Genomic DNA, 26,056 nt, shown 5'->3' on the forward strand with positions numbered 1-26,056 from the left:
ATGACTTTGCAGGGAATCTCAGCAGTAGGGATTGCAAGGAAGCCTCCTGCCACTCCTCTTGCCAAGAATGGCTGGGACAGAAAAACAAACAAAAACAAAAAATTCAAACCAAAAACATCAAGTTGAGAGATTAGGTCTCGCCAAGTTCCGCCCTGGACTTTCTCCAGACATCTCAAACAACAACTTTTAATTCTTGAGGTAGCGAGCAGTAACCATGGTGACCTTGGGGAGTTCTTCCTGCTTAATTTCTTCACGGAGCTCAACCATTTCACTGGAGCCTCAGCAAAACAAGACTGCCAAGCTTCACCATTTTGTCTTTATTAAAATTCATTTATTAAAATTCCTGAATTATTGTTTTTAGTTTTCCTCTTTTATTATTTTAGTAGCCATGGAGATGTTACTGTTTTGCTCCATTTCTGTGGCCAGCTTGTTTGTTTTTCAGAGCTTCACTGCCACTTCTTTTGCCATCTCCTAGGGTGTGTGGAGATTTCAAGTTGTTTTGAGAACAGAAGGTTTCCATATTTTTTTTGATTTAAAAGTCTATTCATGTTCAGTTAAATTAGTTTATATTAGCTGCTTTATATATAACTTCTTCTAAAATTCCACAGTTAACCAAAACCAAACTGATATTTAAATAATTGATAATAATTGGTCAATAATTTGATAGGTGTCCTTGTAGAGGTCTGACCTCCTGATGCGCCACCCACGTTGCCAGAGGAATGCAGGAAGCCAAGAGAAAGGACATGAAGTGCAGCTAACACTCCTCTGTGTGTGTGTATATATATATATATGTATGTATATACAGTGTGAGATAGACTCATCGTGCCCCTCCACAGGCTGCCATTGGCCTGCTGCTCACTGAACTTCATAGCAGCATGGATAAGCACAGCCTGCAGGCTTCTAGCATGCATAGCTGCAAGGCACACATAATCCAAAGCCATGAACATGCACCTTTCATTTATTTTTTAAATTTATTTTATTATTTACGACACAGCGAGACCAAACCTCGGTCACGGCTTGTCCTCAAGGCCCTCGCCCTCCAGCCCCCACCGCGGCCTCCCACCGCCCCGCGGCCCGGAAAGACTCGGCGCCCCCGGCCAAGGGGGAGGTGGCGTTGGGCGGCGCATGCGTGCGGCGCGGCGCATGCGCGCAGCCGGCGCGGAGCCGCTGCGGCCCAGGGGGCGCGGAGCGGCGCGGAGGGGCCGGGCCGGAGCGGCGCTTCCGGGCGGCGCCGGCTGCCTCCCTCGCTCTCAAAATGGCGGACGGAGGCGATGGCGGAGCGGGAACAGCGGCGGCGGGCGGCCGCGCGCAGCCCCAGGAGCGGCCCACGGTGAGATGCGGCCCCTGCCTGCCGCGCGGCGGCACCTGCCGGGCCGCCCCCGGCCTCGCCGTCCCCCGGTTCTGCCGCGACTGTGCCCGTGCCCGGCCTGCGCCCGGCCTGCGGCGGTAGCGAGGCCAACGGCCTGTCCCCCTCCTTGCCCCCGGCCTGACCCTGTAGTAAAAGCAGAATGGAGGTTGTTATCCGAGCTCAAGCTCCGGGGAACGGCGAGCCCCTTCCTGCTCTCTCCCGACGCCATGGGGTGCCCTGTGCTCCTCTATGGGTAGTTTTGCCTTGGGGCAGCAGCGAAGCAGCCCTGCTGCTCTGCAGGGGTGAATTGGGCAGCTCGGTGAACTTTGGCCTGTTTTTTCCCATGCCACTATAAACTTCATTGCGGGTGGGAGTGCTTTTTGCTGCTGAAAAAATACCTCTTTGACTTGTGTGAATTATTTAAAATAACTGTTTATTGATTTTAACCTTTGCTTAGTCTAGATTCTGCCCAGCGTTACCGTCTGTCTGGATTCCTGCCAAGAACTGTCTCCTTTCCCCTCTGTCACGCTGCAGAGTACTAAGCGATGCAAATGCTTTTGCTAGAAGAAATCAAAATGCAGGCGTTCTTGGCTGAAGAAAGGGAATACTGGATGTCTGTCAGGCAGCTTATGCTTTATGTTATTTCCTAGTGTCCTAATAGTAGCGGTAGATATCAAGAGTATGTTGATTTGAAGTTGTTTAGAAATTCTTCCTAATGCCTAACCTGAACCTCCCCTGGTGCAGCTTGAGGTCATTTTCTCTTGTCCTATTGGTAGTTATTTTGGAGAAGAGATGGACCCCTGCCTCACTACAACCTCATTTCAGCGGGTGGCCACGTAGGCTGTGCTGTGTTGATGTGCCTTGAGACAAGGCAGCCTGCATGTCTGCCGTGTGCCCAAGCGAGCTCAGGAGCAGTGAGAGCGATAATGGGTGTTTATCTGAAGGGGAAAGGGGAGCTACGGGTATGGGCTGAAATTGGGGCTGTTTATTAAGTCAGGTTGCAACATGGCTACACTGATGCCAGAGATTGTTGTGGTCTGGCAGCAGTGCACTGCATTTAGTGTTGTGCTAAAGATGGCACTCGTTAGGCAGGACTAATGCCTCTGACTTGTGTTACCGCTGAATAGAGCTGGTCTGACTTGTCCTTGTGCTTGGTCCTCATGTTGGGAAAGCTGCGGAGCAGAGACAGCCAGCCCAGCGGAGGTGGCACAAACCTCCCTGACCTCACCAACCCTGTCTTGGCGCCGGCCCGGCCTGGCCGGCTCTGCTGTCCTTTCTCATCCCTGGCGCTGGACCATGTGTGGCCGCAGGACGCTGTGGCTAGTGAACCCTCCTGGAGCGTGGCGGGGCACGAGGCAGAGGTGTCTGAGTGCTTGTCAGGAGGCATCTGGAGTCTGGCAGGGCTGGTGATGACTCAGTTAATGAGCTCTTCAGTGCCTAGCTGTGGTTGTGCCTCTGCACTTAGCTCCAATTCTTCAGGTTGGATGAGCGTGGAAATACCTGAGTTGGCTTTTCATTGCATTAGCTAAAGCCTAACTGGTCCTATCTAAGCCCTGCTCTGCTCCCACATGGTGCTACTGCTTTCCAGGCTGAGCTGTGGCTGCATGGGGGCTGTGCTGGAAACCCTGTTCCCTTTCCCCGACAGTTTTGCTTGGTTGGCTCATGGACTGGTCTTGGCTGCTGTCATTGCCTTGGCTAGCTGGCATTCCCAGGTGGCAAAGCAGACTTTGATCTGGCCACTTGCATGTTTGCTGTCCAGCTGTATTCCAGTGAATTCCAGTTTGACTCCTGCCTACTTCTGTGGTTGCTGTCTGGAATATACCAGATGGGTTTAGGTATTAAAATATCTTAAAGATTTTCATTCATGCTGCATCTTCAATTTTGCAATAATACTTGTTTTTTTTTTTATCAGAAGTCCTATCTTTTATCCTTAATATACATATCAAAGTTTGAGGGATTAAATTTGAGTGGGATAGGGGTGTTAAAGAAGAGAAAGCTTTACTTTTGGGAAATCTCTTTTACAGGAATGAGAATAACCAGATTTCAAATTCTAAACTCGACTCAAACAAAGCACAAGGGATATTCATACAGGTGGTTGTGCATTTTAAGGTATTTTTAAATCTCCTTTCATATTGGTCAGTGCTATGAAAGAGTTGCAGAATTGCAGCTGAGGAGCCTTTCTTCTGTAGTTGTGCTGTAATGAAGTAGTAATATGGAGAGGAGATTCAGGCTTAAGACCAGTGAAACTTTTTTGTTGGGTGTCTCTGGAGTTGCAGTGTCTTCTCTTAGGTTTCAATCTGATGTTTCCTAATCTAAATTAACATTTTTAAACCAGAATGTCTGTCAATATAATTTTATATCAAATTGTGTGTGTTAACTTGGATTTAAAATTACCTCAATAGGTAAACCAGTGTATTCTTGTGTGCAAATAAGCCCTGAACTGCCTATGGTCCAAGCCTTATTTATAAAATAGTGAAGCGTGTCAGTGTGTCTAAGAAGTTAGTCCGTGAAGTTGCGACAAGTACTGGAGCAGCAGCAAGATCCTGTCTGTATCCTTACGTATGTAGTGTTCGCTTGCAGCGCCTGCGTTTTGTTGTGGCGCCGAGCAATGCTGTGGTTTGAAAGCACTTCCTTCACTGTTTGCTTTCGTGTTTACTCATGTTTCTTGACAGTTTTGTGGCTTTTGTTAGCACAGGAGTGAGTACCTGTGTTCTTTGCTCCAGTCCACCACCAAGTTGTGGTTGTCACAATTCTGCCGTAGCAGCGCTCCTGTGCAAGGAGAAATGCGTGGCTCCAGGAGAATGTCGCTGCCAGGGGCTCTGCAGGCTGGCATGTGGCTCTGTTTAGCTAGATCTCAGAGCAGCAGAGGGGCTGCAGATAAACAGCTTGGTGTTTGTGTATAAGGGGAAGCATTTGGAAGGGTTGAGTTGGTGCTAAATGCAGGTGCGACTGAAGTTAATTGCATGTTAGCTCACTGAAGAGCTAAAAAATGGATCATGTAATTCGGGATAAGCGAGGTTAAATTTGGGTGGATGCAAGGCCAGTTTATTTGAGTACATGGGAATTAACATTAAAAAAAAAACAGTATAAACAAATGGAAGCTTTTTTTAAAATTAATATTAAAAAAAAAAATCTGCACTGTGACTGCAGTTTCTGAAGTGCACTCTGTCTGGTGCTAAGCAGTTTGATAGAAATCCTGTTCCCTAGAGGATGGGAGACCGCAGCATGGATGCAAAGGATCAAACAAGGAAAGGAACAAAGCCTCTCCATTGTTCCTTTAGAAACAAAATTGCAAGGAGTAATTTTGACTCTGCCAAGTGAATAGCTAAAACTTAAAGGAAAAGTTTTATTTTAACTCTAGTGGAATACTACCAATAAGTCCACAAAGATTCTGATTTTTTTTTTCTTTTTTCCCCCTTCCTAAGGAGAATGTATTTGTGAGACTTTGGAGACAAGTGTGACTTAAAATTGATATCTGACCTGCAGTTTCAAGGAGGCTGAGCAGCTCAGATCTGTGCCTTGCTTCCTCTGAAGATCACACTGTTAGCTGTCCAGCATAGTTTGCTGAAATAGTAGCTGATTGAACCCTGGTGTTCACTGTTGCTTCTCAGGTTGACACTGTTTTTCTGTGGTTCAACTGAACTGGTAGTCATTTGGTCTGCTGGCATCAAGGTGATTTCCACTGCAGCCAAAGTTCTAGCAGTCTGTGCTGTTAGGTTCTGAGTCTAATTCGCAGTGGGCAAACACCTGCATCATTGAAGCATCTTTTTACATTAATTGGTCCCCTCCTAGTAGGCTTGGCTCAGTGGCCAAAGTCTAAATGAATGTGCAGGTCAAACGGCTCTTATGTTTTCAGGTCAGAGCTGCTGTGTTTCTAGGACAGTGTAGAGGATATTGAATTTCTCAAAGTAAAACAGCGTTTTGCATTTGATATTTATGTTGAATGGCACTTGAGATTAGCTAGTCTCTTTCTCTCTTGAAAAGAGTTTAGGATTTAAACCGAGTTAGGCTTGTAATATAAAACAGAAACTGTATGGTAGTGGTCATTGAATTAATGTATATGTTAAATCTATTGCAACATTAAAGGAATTCTGTTGTGGTAGTGAGAAATCTCATTTGACACATGATCTGTAGGTGAAAAGTGGTTTGAAAGCACTTGTTAACTATTTTCTCTATTTCCCTATGTACTTATTCAGCTTTTAATTCTTATCAGTATTTGGAGTATACTCCAACCTAATGCATCCAAAATTCTGCTGCTCTTGTGCTAGTGTTTCTGTTTGTAGGTAATGCAATATTTTAAATCTGAGAAATTTCAATATTAAATTATTAATTTACTCTCCATATGTGCAATGCTAGTTTTCAGTCCAAAAATATTTTTCCATGGGAATGCTCCTAGACTGGAGCGGTGTGAGTGCCGGCCTCCTTCCTGGGGGGTTTCTTCCTGTACTCGTAGCTCATGGGCCCTGGCAAGGAGTCTGTGAATGTCAGGGGTCTGTGGACTTCAGACTGATAATCCTGTTTTAGCAATATAGTAATGTTTTTGTCTTGATTATTTCCTTATAACGTAAGGAAAGGCAGAACTGCTTTTAGCGTTAAGGGAAATCGACCTTAATTTTAGTATGTGTGCGCAAGGAGGCCAAGCTTATGTATCCAAGGCAGTCTTAACTTGGGGGTGTGATTTGTTTGGCCCCTTTTGTGTTTTGGCTGCAGTTTTGTGTGCAACTTTACACAGCTAGTTATAGCATACGGAACAGACTTTGACACAAGAAATAGATTATTTCTCCTAGGAGACACAGTGGATGTGGGAGAGATCTGAAATTTAGGTTGGTATCAGCTTCTAGCCACAAGAATATTTTTATTTCTCTTTGTGAATATAATGAATGTTGTACTGAGTGGGATAGGCGGAAGACACGTTTTAATGTATTTACCAGAAGGCAACCAGCCTGCTTGCTTGCATGAGAGAAGTCTTTTCCCTTCTTTTCTCTCTTTCCCTACTTCCTGTCTTCCAGGCAACCTTTAACTAGAATTAAAAGCTTTGTGTAGGAATGCTTGAAACGTTTGGGAATTAGCCTGTGTGAGAACTCGCTCTGTGCTTCTGGCATATTTTCAGGAAAACTTAGCCCCGTGTTTCTCAAAGCTATTATACAGTCTGTTCCAACAACACCAAAGCTAAACTTATCCCGTCTCTTGGGAAAATAGCTAATTAAGAGAAGAGCTGAACCCTGGGATTCTCTTGTGCTCCTGAAAAGGAGCAGGCCAAGAGGTCACCGATTTTCCCTTTATTCGAGCAGATAGTGCACCCAAATTGGGAGGCAGCTTGATACATGCTGTAGCGCAATATGCGTACACTACAAAAACAGGAGGAACATTTAATTCTGAAGTTTCATTATGGTCTAAGAATAATTGGCTTCTTCTCAACTTAAAAAAAATTTTTTTTTTGAGAACCTTTGGTTAGGCTTTTTCTTTTAAAGCTCTTATACCACTTTTGATACATTTGGTTTCAGTTTCTGGTTACTTTTCACAGTGTAATCTGTCTAACCATAATTCAAAATAATATTGTTGGATTTGAGAAGTTCAAAAAAACCCTGAATCTTTCGAATCTTTTTCTTTTGTTTTCTATTGATTTGCCCTGTGAATACATGTGAATACTAAGAGTTTTTATGACTGGTAAGGTGACCTCCTTGGTGCTTACTGTTTAAGTAATAAATCTGGCTGTGTTTCTTGATCTAAAATTTTTGCTGGAGTTGGAATTTAAATGGTCAGTGATTCCCTTCACTCAGGAAAGTGGTCCTTGTTTTCTGGCACTTGCAGGTGGGTTGAATGCTTTGTGATTCAAGGAATCTGATTAGGTTGGTCAGTCTGTGCTTTCAAGAGAACAGTAATGCTAGCATGATCTAAGGACAAGTTTTCTCCTCTGCTTGACAATACTGCCTATGGCCTCGCTTCTCTTGTCCGTCAGCGTCTGCCGTGCATTTTCTTGTGTGACTTTGGGTTCATGGATCACCAAGAGAAATGATGCATGGTGGCCAGAATATCAGTAAAAGCCTCAGGATAAAACTAAATGTATTTTAAATACTGTCTTCATTACTCAGGGCATATTGAGAATGTTGTTTAGTGTGGCTACAACACAGAATAAATCTCTTTTGACAGTTTAGCTTTAGGTAGTGAATGTTATAGTTCATCTAGGCTGTCTTAATCTGGTATCTCATTTCTGTTTCTTCTGTTTAGATTTTGCATGTAGAAAGGTTTGTACTTGACTGCACTAAGTAGACAATTTTTAAAAAACAAATCAGCCATTACTATTTGATACTATGCAGCTTTAAGAGTACTGGAGGTGCAGATATTTTTTAAATTGGAGAGCTGTTCGTCTTGATAATAAACTAGGGGACTGTAGCCTTGTAGATCTTTATCTAGTTTTTCAGCTCCATCAGCTCATTAATTTTTAGGAGTAATTTATTGATTGGATCAATGTAGGTTTTATCTTAAATCAAAAATTAGATTTAGGGTTTTTTGCCTTTTGCATAAGATTTTCTGTACTTTCATCCTTTAAGCAAGTAAAATAGAAATACTTTACTATTGGTCTTCCTAGTTCAAACTTTCTTCCTCGCTTTGCTCATTCTCTGCTTGCTGGCCTAGAAAAAGTTCTTCAGTGTTTGTGAAGGTGTATGTATTTTTCTTGCAAAAATAAGGCTTTGAGAGATAAAAACAGTGTTGCAGGTGAAAGGAAGTTGTCTTCAGGAGTTTTAGTGAGTAAATTTGTTACCTGGTTTGCAGTGGGGAAAACCAATAGGTATTTCTGAGTAATGGGAATAATATGGAAGAAAGACTGTTCAGACTCAAAGAGCAGAATTAGATCAATTGGAGAGTATTGTGGAGCTACTCATGTCTTTTATATTTCTTTATTGGTTAGTGTTTACCCATTTGTTTACTTTTGTTGCAGTGGTGGGATGAAAGATTCGACTTCCAGACTACCTTTTTACAGTGCTTGGCAAAACATGTGCCAAATATCTACTCGGCTGAAATGGACCCCTTGCTGGAGAAGCAAGAAGAAATGGTCCAGGCAACGATACTTTACCCTCTTGAGTGCTATTTGTTTGGAGAAGACCCAGATATCTTCCTAGAGAAATTACAGCAGAGTGGAACCTCGCAGCTCTGTGGGAAGGTATTCAAAGGAGGGGAGACAACGTATTCTTGCAGGTAAGCACAAAGGTATGTGTTGTCATCGTCTCTGCTCCCTTGCGAGACAGTGTAGCTTAGGAGTCCTAGTGACACTAGCTGCAGTGCAAAGTAATCATCATTTGTGTCACAGTAGGTCTTAGGACAGTGGTATTTGCTTCAGATTTCAAACCACTTTACTTTGAGCAAAGTTACATGTGACAGGTATACACTGGCAGAGAAAAGGGGGATGACATGGAAAGAATACTAAAGGTCCTTAAAGTCACTGCTTAAAAAGATTGTATGACACAGCATGAGTATGGTGTGTGCACCTGATGCTGGAGAGGTAGACAGTCATATGAATTTGCACTCTTTTGCAGAATTTACTCATCTTTTTGAAGTCTAAAACACAACACAGTGTTTCTGAGTTAGCAATATGCTGCTTGAGCAATATCTGCATAAGCCACGGCCATTTTTTTCATCTTCGCTCTCACCCTAATGTATATTAAAGATGAAAAGCTATTGATATGATATTACTTCATTAATTCATGTATCAGGGGTTTTCATGATGGCTGCAAAGATGCATCAGAGCAGGTAATTTAGTGGTATTAATATGATACTCTATAATATGTGTTTTTTGGTCATTTTGAGTCTGTTTTAAAAGTCCAGGCATTTTGGGTGAAATGCAAAATTATTTTATTAGTGATGAATAATATTATTTAGGATGCAAGATCAAGTACAAAGGGTCTCTGTAGGAATCCTTACATGTTTGCAGGGAAGTGTGTAGCAAGTGGGACTGTGGCTTGTCAGAAGAAAAAGAATGGTCAAAGCAGTTCAGTGCTGTTGAATACTGCTGTTTCTGTCACTGCAGAGTTCTTGTATCATAGTAGGCAAAATGATAGAACTATATTTCTCAGAGGTGGCTAGACAATTCATTTTTCCTAATCTTTGAGTTGCTATCTTGTAGTAATTAGGTGATATTTATAAATACTTCGTCTTAATACTGCTATTAAAGTCAAGCCAGTCTTTCCTTTAGACTTCTCAGATGCTAAGGGAAAAAAAGATGCTCTGAAATAATCTAGAATGTCTAAAATTGCACATTCAAAATGAGCAGGTACTTGTGGCTTTTTTTCTTTTCTTTTCTTTTTTTTTTTAGGCTGTGTTGTAGTAGATTTGTAATAATAAATATATTTTGTAGCTGATTTTCTGAAGAAAAATGCTCTTAACTTTTAACTTGCAACTGTTTAAAAAATTTCTAATGTAGCCTAGTGGTCATGTAGCAAAGTGTCTATAATTGTTATTGGAAACAGTAATAAAGGTTACTCCAAAGTCAGTTTTGTTATATATGTATTTTTTAATAACTTCTCATTTTGGAGAATGAAATAAATATGTAACAGGAAGAAATAGCAACAGGATTTGAAAGTGGAAATAAAACATTTATAATAAAACCAGACTGCCTGGTTTAAGCCTAACAAGATTGACTTTCATCCTCTTTCTATGACATGGAGTTACCCATGTTTTTGTAATACAAATCTCTTAACCCAAATTTTTAGAACAATATTTTTGTTTTGTGCGTGAAAATTCAGTGTGTGTTTCTCAGAAAGTTACTGAGTGATGATATTTGTTGCAGAGACTGTGCAGTTGATCCAACATGTGTACTGTGCATGGACTGCTTCCAGAACAGCATTCACAAAAACCATCGTTACAAGGTAGAAAACTCATGTATTAAAACTGTCTAAGCAACAAGTACAGTTTTCTTGACTTTGTTTCTTTGTTCCAGGATGTAGTAAACTACATTAGTAACTTAAAAAATCTGAGATCTTGCGAAAGGTTTTGCTGTCATACTTCTAACAACAAGTTTTACACATAAAACCTATTTCTAGGAAAACAAGCTTCTAAGAAGCAACGTATCTGTGAATGCATACATTGTATTCTCTTTGGCAATATCACCAAAAAGAATATTGTCTGTATCTGAGCAAAAAGCTGTGAATGAAAGTGGCAATCCTGTCCTGAGTCCCAGACCGCATTCTCTCCAGAAATTTAGTATGAATATATATATGTGTGTGTGTGTGTTATTTCATCACTCCTGTAACATATGGACATTCCCATTCTGTATCTTTATTTAGATTTGCATGAACAACTTTGGGCTTAGAGCATGAACTTTAGAAGTTAGAATGTATCTTAAGCATCAGAGTTTTAGTAAGGAGATGATCTTAGAATTGGATCATCTCTTTCTGGTAAACTTTTGATATTCTACTCTCTGAGCCAAATTTGCAACAACTTTGACAGGTTCCAATGTTTTAACTTTTTAATTAATTATTTATCTTTTACCACTGAAAAGCAAGCTAGACTTTTCTTAAATTTTTCCTTTACTCATTAGTCTTGCATTCATTTTAAGAGACTTTTTTTCTGCTTTCATTGTCAAATGGTCGTAAATTTCCTTTAAGTGGAAATAGCTCCATGAGAGAGTGTGGAAGAAGGTACCAGTCTCATAATTAAGGACACTAAAATGTAATATTCTACCACCTTGTGCAAGTCTTCATATTTGAAAATGTCTTGCAAGTATTGATTCAAAGCCATATAAAGCTCCCCTGAGTAATGCTAATGCAGTATACATATGCATGAACATGCATGCATATGGAGATTTTAGAGAGGTAAGCTGAAAACCAATGAAAATAGACAGTCATGGTATGGAGCATTTGAAATCACCGCTGGGCAGTGAAAACACTTTGGTACCTTTCTTCTCTTCCTTGTTTTTCAGTGACGTAGGTTGTCTTCAGGCAGAACATCAGACTACAGGCAGTCAGATGGGAATGGATTTGCTGTGCTTGCATTTTAAAATACAGCATAAAGAATACAAATTATACTCTTCATTTTCATAGGTCCATTTTGACCTCAATTATTCTAAGAATCTAAGGAGTTTGTCTAGTCTAACTTTTTGCTCAGAACAAGTCTAATTAGATCAACACTTCAGGGTAATTTTTGAAAGCCTTTTGTTAGGTCACTTACTTCTGGGGTTTCAGGGCAACTGATGGATAATGTTTATTACCGGACTTTCGTTAGAACTTTTTGACAAACAGGAGGCCAAAATATTTACTTTTTTAAAAGCATCACACAAAATTGAAGTTGCAAGGTTATATTTTAGATTCTCATTTTAAGACTTATTTTGTTTGCTTAGCATCTCAATTGCTACTAAATATCTGTTGAATATACAAACCTTTATATTTATTTTTAAATTGTACTTATAAATTAGAATAAATAGAATAAAGAAGGTGTTAAGCATCTCTGGTATAGTTTTATGTCATAAAGACATTGAGTATTGTTTTGCTGTTTATGAAATGCTAATAGTTCCTTTTCACTTGCTTCATAGTTAATTTTGTTGGAGATTTGCACATATTTTGCAGCAGTAGCTCTATTTCCTAGTTTTTATGCTCAAAAAGATTCTTTCTGATTCTCTGATAAGGTCTCCTTTTCTCTTAAAAAAAAAAAAAAAAAAAAAAAAAAGAGAGAGAGAGAGAAGTTTGAGTTTTGCAGTGAGCCTTGTATCTTGTAGAGGCTTTTGTATTGGTGCTTATATTGAACTTAAATATTGCATATTTTAATTTTTCTCTTTTTAAATATATGTTGCATTACTGAAATACTTATTTTTACAGATGCATAGTTCCACTGGAGGAGGATTTTGTGATTGTGGGGATACAGAGGCGTGGAAGGCAGGACCACTGTGTACTAAACACGAGCCTGGAGCATCAGGGACTGCAAAAGAAGTAAGAATACTGCCTAAGTGGAAGAATAAATATTATAAATATTGACACAAGCTTATTTGAGGTAGAAGGGTCTGCATGCTACCTGAGGTCAGCGTCTGCTACCCCTCTTCAGTCATTTGTGGACTTGTGGTTTTCATTTGCTCAACTACTGAAAAATAGTTTTCTTCAAAGCAGAAAGTAGAGCTGAGGAAACACTCAATACTCAACAGGTGCTGATCAGGATGAGGTGTGAATCCAGTGTTTGAATCCAGTGTTTGTTGAGATGCTTCTTGCCCTAAGAAGTACAGCTAATATTTAGTAAACTCCTGCAACCTACTTCTACAATGAATGCCCCTGTCATGAATGATAGGAAACATAAATAGACAACTGAATAGTTAAAGCGTTACTTATAGCTCTTTGAGATATTGTAAATATATGTAATTATTAGAGATACTAGGAACAGGGCAGAAGTGCAGCTGCTTCAGTAATGAATTATATATTCCTGTTTGATAAAGGTGGCACTGATTGACTGTTTGTCTTCCTTAATAAAAGACTTATACATCAGGGTTTATTTACTCATGGATCTTTAGATTCCCCTGTAGTTTCTTCTCTGTTTGGAGAATCGAGGACATTCTTAGTGCAGACATTCTCTCAGCATATAGTTAGTTATTGAAATTATTGGGTTGAAAAGTGCGTTAGGAATGTTTCAATGCTGAAACAGGCACACATTTCCTTTCCAGAGTGCTTTCTGTTAGTATAGAAGTGCATCCCATGCTTGAAAAACAAAAGCAACTCTTCTGAATGGTTCTGGCCACTATCCCTTGAAGTACTGTAAGTATAGAGGGTGTAATGTGCCAAAGCGTTTATAAACTTACTGTGGTAAGGTGAAAGCAAATGAGAAGAGGAAAATGTTGCCAATATGTTTGTTTGCTATGCAGACAGTGATAAACAAGTGTCTAGGAATTGGCTGCCAGTTTTAAAAGCTATATTTAGAGTCTCATCTACCAAATGACCTCCTTTAAAAAATGGATGTGCAGAAAAGCACAGGTTTCAATATCATAGAATCATAGAATGCTTAGGGTTGGAAGGGACCTCTAGAGATCATCTAGTCCAACCCCCCTGCATACGCAGGGACACCTAGAGCACGTGGCACAGGACTGCATCCAAGCGGGTTTTGAAGATCTCCAGAGAAGGAGACTCTACAACCTCTCTGGGCAGCCTGTTCCAGTGCTCTGTCACCCTCACTGTTAAGAAATTTTTCCTTAAGTTCCTATGGAATTTTTGATGTTTCAGTTTCCGGCCATTTCCTCTAGTCCTATCAGTGGCCACCACTGAAAAGAGACCATCCCCGTCCTCTGCACTCCCTCCCTTGAGGTATTTATATACACTGATTAGATCCCCTCTCAGCCTTCTCTTCTCCAGGCTGAACAGGCCCAGCTCCCTCAGCCTCTCCTCATAGGGCAGATGTTCCAGGCCCCTGATCATCCTTGTAGCCCTGCGCTGGACTCTCTCCAGCAGCTCCACATCCCTCTTGTACTGTGGAGCCCAGAACTGGACACAATACTCCAGATGCGGCCTCACCAGGGCTGAGTAGAGGGGCAGGATCACCTCCCTCGACCTGCTAGAGATGCTCTTCTTAATGCAGCCCAGGATTCCATTGGCCTTCTTGGCCACGAGGGCACACTGCTGCCTCATGGTCAACTTGTCGTCCACCATGACACCCAGGTCTTTCTCTGCAGAGCTGCTCTCCACAAGGTCGGTCCCCAGCCTGTACTGGTGTCTGGGGTTATTCCTCCCCAGGTGCAGGACCTTGCACTTGGCCTTGTTGAATTGCATGAGGTTTTTCACCGCCCAGTTGTCCAGTCTGTCCAGGTCCCTCTGGATGGCAGCGCAGCCCTCTGGGGTATTGGCTACTCCTCCCAGTTTCGTGTCATCAGCAAACTTGCTGAGGGAGCACTCTGTGCCTTCATCCAGGTCATTGATGAATAAATTGAACAGGACTGGACCAAGGACTGACCCCTGGGGGACCCCACTAGCCACAGGCCTCCAACTAGACTCTGCACCGCTGATCACCACTCTCTGGGCCCTGCCATCCAGCCAGTTCCTAATCCATCTCACTGTGCACTCATCTATCCCGCACTTCCGGAGCTTGCCCAGGAGGATGTTGTGAGGGACGGTGTCAAAAGCCTTGGTGAAGTCGAGATAGACGACATCCACCGATGCATCCACCGATCCATTAACATATACTATGTTAATGAAGAGCAGCAGGATTTTTTTTTTCTTTAGCATTTCTGAGATGATGAGAGTTGTATGTCACTAAAATGCAGTGTCCTTACAAAACTCTTATTTAACACTAATTAAAGAAAAAGCTTTGGAATCAGGAGAATCTGATAAGCACAAGGCGATTTTGCATAACTTTTAGAGCTATCTGCTTCATAAATGGGACTGCGTAATTGATTCAGGACTCTTTTGAGGTACATGGTTCTCATCTATATGAAACAGATGACCACTGTTCTTTCATACTTAATCTTTCAATTTGTTCATTGGAGAGGTGAATGCCCTTAGCACTTGGGGAAACAGTGGTCATCATGGATTTCTTTTTTTCCGTCTTTTCTCCTTCTGCCCAACACGTACATCCTCAAATTTTATAGGCAGTTTAGTTGACCTTAATATTATGGGAAATTCTGTGAACTTACTCTAGAAAGTATCAGCTTCTGTTTCTGTATCCTATTGGCATTAATAACAATGTTATATGCTATTTGTACATGCTTATGCTGAGAAAAAGGTGGTATTAAGAAATGTTCATTAATAGTCAAAGATGTGTTTGGTTGTTTATGGCCTTTGGATTAAATCCCTCTTTTCACAAAAAGAATGTCTTTGGAAAATGTCTGTGACTTGTGCTGGAACATTTCATGGCTTCATACTTAAGAGCACATTTGGAAATTATTTTCATTGTTTATAATCTCCTTTTCTCTCCTGCTAAAATGTTATGGAAAGGATTCATAATGTCATCATATGGTGTAGATGATTCACTTTAATAAGATTTGCCTGGGTGGATGGAAAATATGCTAGTTAATAAGAATATTTTGATTAATGAGTAAGTCTGGCTGGGGATCTCTGAAAAGAACAGAGTTGCACTTTCTGTTCTAATTCTGTTCGAGGAATCTGATAAATATTTGAGAAAATATGCATACAGATGAAAATGAATGCTAATATGGGATGGAATTTACATCTGGATTGCAGACTTTTAATATCTTCAGCTTTTAGGATGAAATGGTTTTAAGGGAAGCAATGAGGTGAGATGAGTTTGTTCAATAATCATAAATCTACCCCTGGGAGAGAGGAGGGAAGTAAGGAAGTATTTTACTGACACCTTTTTTCTATTTTAAAAAAATTATTTTCAATATTGATGTTAACTTATTTATTTGTTTATTACAGAATTCTGAATGTCAGTTAAATGAAGAGGTTATGGAACACTCTAGGAGAGTGTTTCCTGCTGTGATAAAATACATTGTAGATATGCTTATATGGGAAGAAGAAAAGGAACTGCCTCTGGAGCTCAGAATCAGGTAGGGAGCATCTCCAATTCTGTCTGTGAAGTTTTAGAAACTTTACCTGTGGGTATTGCTACTTTCATGCAAAGTTGTTAGTGTCAAAAACTCTGTCAAATGGCACTGTAAATACAGTTCAAATTGTATTTTTTTGAACTACAATTACATGCAGATGAGTTCTTGATACTTTATGGAGAAAATAATGTGTGATGTTGCTCAATCAAAATGGAAACAAGACTTCTGTATCATTAAAAAGAAAAATGAGATAATAGGGCAGAAAGAGGGAATGATGAGTTAACTGGAAAATTTAGAAGCCTTCTATGCTTTGTATGTGGTTTCTGTGGTTTGTTCTGGTGTAGATGAAATGCAATTTTTGGTGTCCTTGGTGTGAAAAACGTGGTTAACTTTTTCTTCTATTTTTTATATTTGTAATTTCTTTCGTGAGTTGAGATCTGTTGATGTCCTGGATAGGATATTTACAATGTTCTTTGTACTTGTATGATGAAGCACTGTATTTTTCCCAGCAGAGAGAAGGCAGACAACTACTACTGTGTCCTCTTTAATGATGAACACCATTCCTATGATCATGTCATCTATAGCCTGCAAAGGGCACTTGGCTGCGAACTTGGTGAAGCCCAGCTGCATACCACTGCCATAGACAAAGAGGTTAGTATATCCTTGGTTAAAAAGGAGAGTCCCCTTTTAGTAATTAAGAGTGTTACTATAGTGTTTTGATGACCAAATCTTAGTTTCTAGAATGCTGGAGCTTGTAGAGAGAGAGAGAGGCATTTTGCAGATGAACTGTTAGTCAACGTTTGCTTCAGGAAGGTTTTTAAAACTGTGTACATTTTGCTTCTGGGCAAACCCAGTTTCTTGAAATGGGGAATAGGCTCTGATTTATCTGAAGTTGATTCTCTTTCACTTGTGTTTGAATTACTTATTTTTCTATTGGATGACAGAAGTTTACATTTCAGACAAATACCTTTAAAATGAAACATTAAGGCAGCAATGTGCATATTCAGTCATTTAAATAGAATTCTTGCTTACGTTTTGCAAGAATCGGTGTTCTTTCTGGCTCGGACTTAATTTGGAAGTCTTGAAACTTTGAGTCAAATAAAACGAGGAAAAAAAACACGAGAGAAACTGAGGGAGCATAATTATTTTTACTCTCATTTCTCAAACCAGTGCTTGAGTCAGTGTCAGGAACCTATACTGTTGGTATAGAGATTTTTTTTTCTTGGAAAAAGAAGATGACTGAATGCCAGTTGTTTTGTATTATAATACTTGTTTTCTACACAGAAGTATAAAAGCTCTGCATGTGCACAGAAACTGTATTTATCTGTATGCCTATATCTTTATAGGTATGCATTATGTACATACATCCTGCTAATATTAGAGTGCTTTTTTAAATCTGCGAAAACTGTATTTTCTTTTTGTGTGTCTCATTGCTCAGATAATGAAAACTAGTTACATTTTTATTTATAGATGCACTGTTGGGTTTATGTTGTTACAGTGCTGAAACAATGCAGTTTCAGGTCTGTAAAATATGTATATGCATACATGTTTATAAAATAATCTTTAAAGATTTGCCTTTATTGTTCTATGAATTTATGAAAGGTTCCTTTTGAATGCAACCTATATTTTAGTTTAGAATTGACATGACTTTGCTTTATACAAAGCATCTACTATGCCAGAGGATTGGGTTAAGTTGTTTTGTTTTAATTGCAACCCTTCCACTAGTTGTAACTTCTAACTTCTTGTCTTGTGTGAAATAGAAAAGTCACTTAGTGGTCCATAGCTCCTATTTCCTTTACGTGGGATTTGAGGACGAAGGTGATGCTGCTCTTTCTCTTTATTGAAAGAGCCATCATACCTGCTGCTTTTAATATACCCCACTCTTTTACCTATAGATGTAAGAAATAATAGGAGAGATTGTAGAAAAGCAGTGTAGAGTGAGTGTATCTCCTGCTAGGAAGGAAATTGTTTACTGTATTCTGTGGAAGTCTCTCTGGTATTTTGTTGTATACATATATTTTCTTTTTAACATTAAAATACACAGACTTTGATTTTCTTCAGTTTTTTTTATAGCTAATTTAATTCAAATAAATGTTTTCTAAAAATAACTTAATTTTGGCTTGCTGCTAAATGTCTAAGAGCACCTGGAATGCTGTTTGTCCCATGTTTTCTTTCATGAGTAATAAAATAGAGCCAAGGATCAGGTCTGTGACTTTTGTTGTTTAGTTCATACATTGGTCTCATATTTACTATTTTCTTTAAACAGGGCCGTAGAGCTGTTAAAGCAGGACATTATTCATCTTGTCAGGAAGCAAAGGAGGAAATCAAGGTAGCTTCCCAAAATACTTTTCTCATTTAATCACCATTATGCTTAGGTGGGTTTTTTTTCGTTGTTTTGTTTTTATTAATATTCTAGGCTAATTTATCTGTTCTGTAATCTCTGTCTTAGTACTTCCATGTTTTTATACCCTGCCTGTGAAGTTCTTAAATGGAATTTAACCCACTGCATTTGGTTAAAAAATAGACTTATTCAAAACCTGAATTTCAACTGATTTATTTTGATAGAGCTTGGCATTAATGTGGGTTTGCAAGAGATAACAGTTGTTGAAGACAAATGTGAACATTCATGCTATCTTTAATTTATATCTGCTGATTACCTGATTTCTAGAGGCATTCTGAAAATGTTTCTCAACGTCCGCTTCATGTAGAGGTCCTGCATGCAGATGTTATGGCTCACCAGAAGTTTGCCTTGCGCCTTGGTTCTTGGCTGAATAAACTCATGAGCTATTCAAGTAAGTGTAACTTGTAAGCATAATGTTGATCTCCAAAACATTGTTTTTACTCATAGGTAAAAGAAAGTGTTAGGTAATGTTCTGAAATTATACAGAATATTGACTTTGAGGGCCCAGTGCAGGGACCAGTTGAGACTAGTCTAGCTATGCATATACTAATCATGTGCGCTTCCGTACTGCTCTGGTGCATGTGCTTGTAGACCTGCTTTGCCAAGCTGCCTGAAAGCATTTCATTTTAAAATACTTTTCTGCATTACTGGATCTATTATAGAAAGAGGATAGTAGTAATAGGAGAAAAGGAGTATGTGGGGAGCTCACAGAGGAAGGTTATTGTTAGGAGCTGATCCATACTTAAGGGCTTATTTATTTTTAAAGAGAAGAGACTTTTGTAGTTCTACTGGCTTGGACCCTTTCAAAGCATTGTTTTACAAATGAATAACTTTCTCTCTACAGGTGACTTTCGGCAGATTTTTTGTCAGATATGTCTCAAAGAAGATGCTGGGTCTGAAAAACCCTGCTTCATAAGCAAGTTGATACTTTGGGATGCAAAGCTTCATAAAGGTTTGTATGTACATATTGCTATAAACTGAAGAGACAAATTTATTATTTTTTTAATATTTAACAAAATAAGTAAAAATAAGTGTGCGCTGTGTTAATGAGGAGTTAATATTTCTTTTTTTATGGTGCATTTGACAGTGTTACATGACTGAAAGAATTGGTACTTTGAATATGTATTTTTCATGTGTGCATGTTTTTTTAATGTGTTTTGAAGAATCCTTACTAAGTGACTCAATGCTTACTCTGTGTTTTAAATACATATCAGTAAGATCTTTAAATGATTTTTAATTATCACTCTTTAAATCTTTTTCTCTATCTCATAAAAACCTGCATCTTAGTACAGTAAAATCAAGTGAATTGTTTTGGCTCTTCACAGGAGCAAGAAAGGTTCTTCATGAGCTTATCTTCAGTAGTTTCTTCATGGAAATGGAATACAAAAAACTTTTTGCTGTGGAATTTGTGAAGGTAACTGTTTGTGTATGTTTTATGCAATAAATAGTAACTGTAGAAACTTCCTTTGCTGTTTCTGTATAAGTTATGACTTTTCAACATCTAGAGCTTCCCTGCTAGATCAGTCTGTGTAGTGTATTAATTCCAGTATTGCTGGTTTATCTTTTACAGTTATATGGATATATATGATCTTTCAGTGCAGTATTGTTAATGTTTTCTTTATCTCTTTAAACAGCAAAGAGCTGGAATTTTTTTCAAATCATGATGAAATAGTTAAGAAACATATAACACATATATGTTTTTTTCGTGTTATTAAGGGAGACTTTTTAACCCTGGAATACCTAAGGGGGAATGACAGTGATTTTTGCTGAACTGAGACAAAGCAAACTGATATATATAACTGATTCTACCCATCTTTTATAGGCAGCTGTTCAGTGTATGTGCATATGTTTATGTCTGTATGTTTAGATGTACATACATAGCTTACTGAAGAAGGTTCATTTTACTAATAAGCTAATGTCTTTAGAGATATTTTTTTTCTTAATGAAAATTGATAGGTAGGAGATAAAATATTTTGGTTGCAATTTGGCAGTGCAGTTCAATTTGTTCTTAGCTTAAGCATATGTCCCACTGACTTCTTATTTAAGTACATTGTATTGAGGTCATTGTGGAGTTTTTCTTGTTTAAACTGCCTCTGTTGGAATGAAGCATACTTCAGATACAATAATTCTTTCAAATAAAAAAGTAAACACTTTTCACTTAAACTAGATTTGTTTGTTTAAATTCCCCAATGTTCTCTTTTGCCAGTATTACAAGTCATTGCAAAAAGAATATATCAACGATGATCATGACAGAGTTCTCTCTGTGACCGCCCTCTCTGTTCAGATGTTCACTGTACCTACTCTGGTATGTTCAACCTATCTCTGCGAGGAATGTAAAATGTGATAATTCCTAAAAGAACCACGTTTGTAAGCTGCTGCTGTACTTGTCTGTGGGTTTGTATGTACTGCTGAATCTAAAATGAATTATTTTGAGTTTTGTTGAGGTGAGTGTGAAAGCTAGAGCCAGAGTTTATGTGAAAATTCATCACAAAAATTAAAAGGAATGCAAGTATGCAAGGGTTTTAGACAGCACCATTCTCTGCCTTAAGTTTCCGTGCGAGTTTACTGCTCATATGCATCTTCATATGTACCTTTAACGGACCATTCACGGAGCAAGAAAAAGCTTGCTGTGTTTGAGTAGGTGAAATACAGTAAGTCTTAGGAAATAAAAGTACACCTCTGTTTTTCCTTCTTCTTAAGATCGTATGTTTCTTTTTTTTACATTACAATTTCAGACCTTTTCTAAATGATCGCTTCAGAAAGAATAGTAGGACTATTGCACTGAAGCTGTCACAGCAAGAAAGTTACTGTGTTCAGGCATAATAAATACTACAGGCAATCTTGTAGCTTGGAATTCTTACAAATACTTAAAATAATTTATAATAGAAAACAGAAGATTCATAAGAAAAATTCTCACCAGTGTTCTCGGCAAAATTAGGGAAGATGGCAGTTGATGTTTTTAATGCTTTGTGGAGAAAAAGCTGAACGTGAGCAAAATCCTGAGAAAGGGATGAATTTGCACATCACAGAGTGAACAATGCCAAAAACATGAATTTATTTATTTATTTCCAGGACACTTTTGGTTAGTTGAGTACTTCTCCTTGATATAACTATTATTTTAATAATGTGAAACCATGTAGCCTTTGAATTTCTCCCAATAGGGAATAGTATGGCAGTTTATTAAGGGCTGAAGATACATGTCCCTTAGCTTTATATTGGCCTTGATGCATTGTGTTAAAAATTATACCTGTAAGAGGATATGGTACTTCTTTGGGCACCATCATCTTCACTGCAAATATACTTCAGCCTACAGCACTGAAGAATATCTGTCTGTCTCTAGGCCACTTGGAGTGATAAGTTGTTATGTTCTCTTTTTCTCCCCATACTAAATTCCAACAGAATCCTTCTGTTGAATACTTTTTCTTCTTGCAGGCTCGCCATCTTATTGAAGAGCAAAAGGTAATCACCATCATTACAGAGACGCTGCTAGAAGTGCTGCCAGAGTACCTAGACAAAAATGACAAATTCAACTTCCAAGGTTACAGCCAGGACAAACTGAACCGGGTATATGCAGTAATATATGACCTCAGGTTAGTATAATGTTGAGAAGCTTCAAACAGTTCTTAGAAAATTGAAAGTAGGATGAGGTGTTTCAATTAAAAATCTGGTGATAAGTAAAACTGCTAAAAGTATCGAAAGTCAAAATTGCATACTCTGTAAGCCTATCTATGATCCTTTTTGCTGATATTAATCCATATAATAATTGTCTCAAACAATAAATCTATTATCAGATATGAGAGAAAATTTGGCTTCTATTCATTTTCCTTCTGGGAAAGCTGTGTAATCTTTATCTGTGTAGCACTTTCCCCTTTTCTAGTGCACCAAATTAGTCTAATAAATTTAATAGTGTAAAAAGCACCCCAAATAGCTTGAAATTCAAAATCTATGACTTAAAATAGTAGAGTCCTAATTATAGAATCTCCGATGTCTGGGGAAAATTAAAAGAGGGGAAAAAAAGGAGGAGTTTGAAGTGGGGATGTAATGTGCTGCTAATATAACGAAAACTTTAACTATAAGCATGAGCAGAAGAAAAGTTTGAGCAACAGAAGATAATATTTTCTTTGGGGACAGGTATGTCTTAATCAGCAAACCTACATTATGGACAGACCGTCTGAGGGAGCGATTTTTAGAAGGATTTGTTTCATTCCTGAGAATTCTAACTTGCATGCAGGTACAATACTTTTAAATCACTTGTTTCTAATATGCTGTTTTAAAGATACTGTTGGACTCTTGTTTCCTTGTCTTTTTTGACCATAGTAATATTGTGGATATAAACATACAATTCAAATAATAAATTCTGTGGTGTCTGTCTTGGTTGGTTGAAAAAGTATTGCTTCCTTCATAGATAAGGTGTTCAGTTAAAGCTAAAACTGTTAGACACTTCATGTTTTGTGATTTGCTTATGGATTCTTCTGTTGTTCGAGTCCGATTGCTAATCTGTCTTGAATGTTTTGTGGTCTGTCCATTTCAGGGAATGGAGGAGATAAAAAGACAGATAGGTCAGCACATTGAGGTGGACCCAGACTGGGAAGCAGCCATTGCTATACAGATGCAGCTAAAGAATATTCTTTTGATGTTCCAGGAATGGTGTGCCTGTGATGTAAGCAAATCAGTTGTCTGAGGTTTTTGCATGTGTTGTCGGAAATATTCCTGCGTACGTTAGTACCTTTTTTGCCCCCTTTTTTTTAAAAAAAAAAACAAAAAACAAAAAAACAAAACACACACACACACACACAAAAAAAAACCCTATTGTACAATAGTACACAAAATCTCCACAAAGCAAGCATGAGCCCCGGAATACTTTGTGCTATGGGACTTCAGCCCCATAGGGGATCTCAGAAGAATGTGAGAATAGAACCACTCAGGGACAAAGCTGAGCAGAATATCAGGCAGAGCAGCAAACTACAAAGAACCTTTCTCTCTTACCCTTCAAGATTTTGGCTGTTAGTTTCTTGGTGAGCTGACAAATGAAATTTTTGAGGGATATGGTATTTGTTGTTGATTCGGAGAGTGGACTGCAGGAACTTAGCACTATGGAGTATAATGTTAAGTCTTTAACAGTGCTGGAACTCATCCTTGTGCTGAGGAGAGGGAGGAAACCACAATTTCTTAACTTCAGGACATTTTGGCATGGGTTTCCTCTATTTTTTAAGTAGGGAAAGAAGCAGTACTGCAACTCAAGGGCTTCTTGATAGCCTTCCACTTAGGCTATCAGAGGGGAGGTGGAAAAAAAACCCAAAACAACAGCAGTTAAAAAAAAAAAAAAAAAAAAAAGCCGATGAGGAATTTTATTGCATCAGTATTACCTTTAACTATATCTGTATGTGTTTATTTACAATTCTAGGAGGAGTTATTGCTGAGAGCCTATAAAGAATGTCACAAAGCTGTGATGAGGTGCAGTACAAACGGCCGCTCACGGGAGAAGACAGTGTTTCACATGTGTGGCCATACTTTGGAGAGTAGACCTTACAGAGTGTCTACAGATCCTGTCAGCATACATTTACCACTGTCTAGGACTCTTGCAGGTAGATGCTTTTATTAGTTTTAACTGCTGTTTGAATTAGGCTATGTCATCCATTTCTATTTCCTAATTCTGCAAAGCGCTTAAACTAACTGAAATACAAAGAACCACAGCAATAGGTGATGGCCACCCTCTCTAGAGTACAGATGAAAGCTCTTAAGCTATAATTTATTTGGCACATCATTCACTACCAAGATAGACTATTCGCTAAGTCTTGCAGTTTTAAGATTCTTGTATAGTTTCTTTTAAATAAGAAATTAGGAGCTTGTAACTTCTGTTTACCACCTCCATTTAAATGCTTTAAATGAATATGTTAAGTGAATAGATTTATTCTTAAAATAGTAGATTAGCATAACCATTCTTTCCAGTTTTTAATGTTATGGATCACTTATCTTAAGAAGCAACAAGCCCTTCCTAAATGAAGTTTGATTCAGTGTTTGTAGCTTTCAGTTTTCAGAGTTGAAGGTGATTTAGCTAACACTTAAAATTGTTTGGAAGACAGATTTGACTGATATTTTTCGATTGTTCTCACACTTTTTCCTATTTATTTTTTAGGTCTTCATGTACGATTAAGCAAGACTGGAACCATCTCAAGATTGCATGAATTTGTTTCCCCTGTGAGTTCTATAGTGTGTGTGTTTGTTTTTTCAAATACTTTTGAGTGTTTTTTCTCCTTCACAGGGTATAAATCACAAAAAATGCATCTCTTGTAAGGTTTTTTTTTTTTTTTTTTTTTTTTTTTTTTTTTTTTAAACACTCATGTTAAGCTGCTTGCTTATTGTTTTTATTTCAGGAAGAATTCCAAGTGGACCTGCTAGTAGAATACCCTTTGCGATGCCTTGTCCTAGTAGCACAGGTGGCGGCAGAGATGTGGAGGAGAAATGGGCTCTCCCTCATAAGCCAGGTACGCTCCATTGTAGTGTGCAGCACTGACCCTGTTGGTAGTTTATGGCAGTTGTGTTCTCAGGGACTGTTCAGTCCAGTGCAAAAGCAGCTCATGTGGGTTACTCCTACAAAAATTCCCCTAGTTGATAGGTTTCCACATGGGAATTTGGATACCTCGGCTGTATTTTCAGCTTTATCAATGGCTTTCATGGCCATATCAGACCAATATTTTTCGTCTTTTTTAGGACTCTCTCTGCCTTCTCTGAAATAGTATTAATGTTACTGACATCTCTTACATACTACTGTCAGGTCTGTTAAAGGCATGACTGTAACTGCTGTTCCTCTAACATAAAATGTTAGTGTTATTTCTTAGTGTATGGCAATCATATGGAAAAGTTAAACTATTTACATCTCAAATCAGACTAACTTTGGAGCACTCTGTAAGTGGAAATAGCAAATATTATTTTGTTGTTGGCTATCTTTTTAGTACAATAGAATCAGTAAAATTCTGCCTTAGATTCTTGTATTTTACCTGCTTTGGATTCACTGTTTTTTATCCTCAAAAGTAGAAATTTCCTGTATCTACCTTTCACAAAGCCCTTTGGTAAAACCAAAGGAAGTGTTGTTAGCCCCTTGCAGAACTCTGTTTCAGGTGTGGGGTGGGAGAAGGTGGTTGACTTTTTCAAGAAGGGCTTAGCAGCCGCTTGAAATATGTTATCTTGGAAGAAGATGAGAAGGTTAGTACGGTGTAGATTTTCTCTGGATTAGTAGAAAAAAAAATTGACTGTTGTCAATATACATATTTGTTTTGAAAGAAGCACAAAACTTTCCCTTGCCTAAACAAAAGTGCTACACATTTAAAATAAATAAATAAATAAAAAGTTTGCCACAGATTTGATAGCTTTTACTTCAGCATTTATGTTACTTCTCTGCTTAAATGTTGTTTTCCTGCTTCTCAGGTATTCTATTACCAAGATGTTAAATGCAGAGAAGAAATGTATGATAAAGATATCATCATGCTTCAGGTATTGGTGATTTGTCATTGCTCATTTCACTTGACATTTTAATGGATTTGCTTTAATTTTTGTTAGTTTTGAATCATTTTGAAATGTCCTATGACTAATAAAATATTTTTCTTAATAACTAATTCTGATGTAACTGACTTTCATAACACATGGGTTTTTGGCAGATTGGTGCTTCTCTTATGGATCCAAATCATTTCCTCTTGCTGATGCTGCAGAGATATGAGCTTGTTGATGCTTTCAAGAAGATGAAGCCGACCAAAGATCAGGTGAGTGGCAAGTCTTCCTGCCGATGCTTTTGTCTGCTTTTGAGTTTATGGAACGTTGAGGGAAAAACTGAAAGCTATTGATCACT

At 38.6% G+C, this 26,056-nt stretch overlaps 1 protein-coding gene across 3 annotated transcripts in view; it reads left to right on the forward strand.

Annotated features, from left to right (window-relative positions):
* Nucleotides 1-1,200: 1,200 nt before the first annotated feature.
* Nucleotides 1,201-26,056, forward strand: part of UBR1 (ubiquitin protein ligase E3 component n-recognin 1) — a 51,798-nt gene continuing 26,942 nt past the window's right edge. Inside the window, exons 1-19 of one of the 3 annotated variants that reach the window (XM_088520455.1) lie at nt 1,201-1,330; nt 8,289-8,545; nt 10,134-10,212; nt 12,157-12,267; nt 15,685-15,815; nt 16,322-16,463; nt 18,079-18,141; nt 18,481-18,604; nt 19,058-19,165; nt 19,539-19,627; nt 20,420-20,518; nt 21,646-21,803; nt 22,345-22,444; nt 22,745-22,873; nt 23,618-23,798; nt 24,350-24,411; nt 24,588-24,698; nt 25,639-25,704; nt 25,869-25,970. In XM_088520455.1, coding sequence (XP_088376581.1) covers nt 1,256-1,330; nt 8,289-8,545; nt 10,134-10,212; nt 12,157-12,267; nt 15,685-15,815; nt 16,322-16,463; nt 18,079-18,141; nt 18,481-18,604; nt 19,058-19,165; nt 19,539-19,627; nt 20,420-20,518; nt 21,646-21,803; nt 22,345-22,444; nt 22,745-22,873; nt 23,618-23,798; nt 24,350-24,411; nt 24,588-24,698; nt 25,639-25,704; nt 25,869-25,970 — 2,187 coding nt within the window. In that variant the 5' untranslated portion in view covers nt 1,201-1,255. Of the gene's footprint in view, nt 1,331-8,288; nt 8,546-10,133; nt 10,213-12,156; nt 12,268-12,986; nt 13,078-15,684; nt 15,816-16,321; nt 16,464-18,078; nt 18,142-18,480; nt 18,605-19,057; nt 19,166-19,538; nt 19,628-20,419; nt 20,519-21,645; nt 21,804-22,344; nt 22,445-22,744; nt 22,874-23,617; nt 23,799-24,349; nt 24,412-24,587; nt 24,699-25,638; nt 25,705-25,868; nt 25,971-26,056 lie in introns of those variants that run through there. The other 2 variants (XM_088520456.1, XM_088520458.1) reach the window with 2 other exon arrangements.

Source organism: Tinamus guttatus, unplaced genomic scaffold (assembly GCF_059628265.1).
Source record: "Tinamus guttatus ecotype Peru unplaced genomic scaffold, ASM5962826v1 Tinamus_guttatus_pri_ptg000089l, whole genome shotgun sequence".
Classification (NCBI taxonomy): Eukaryota; Metazoa; Chordata; class Aves; order Tinamiformes; family Tinamidae; genus Tinamus; species Tinamus guttatus.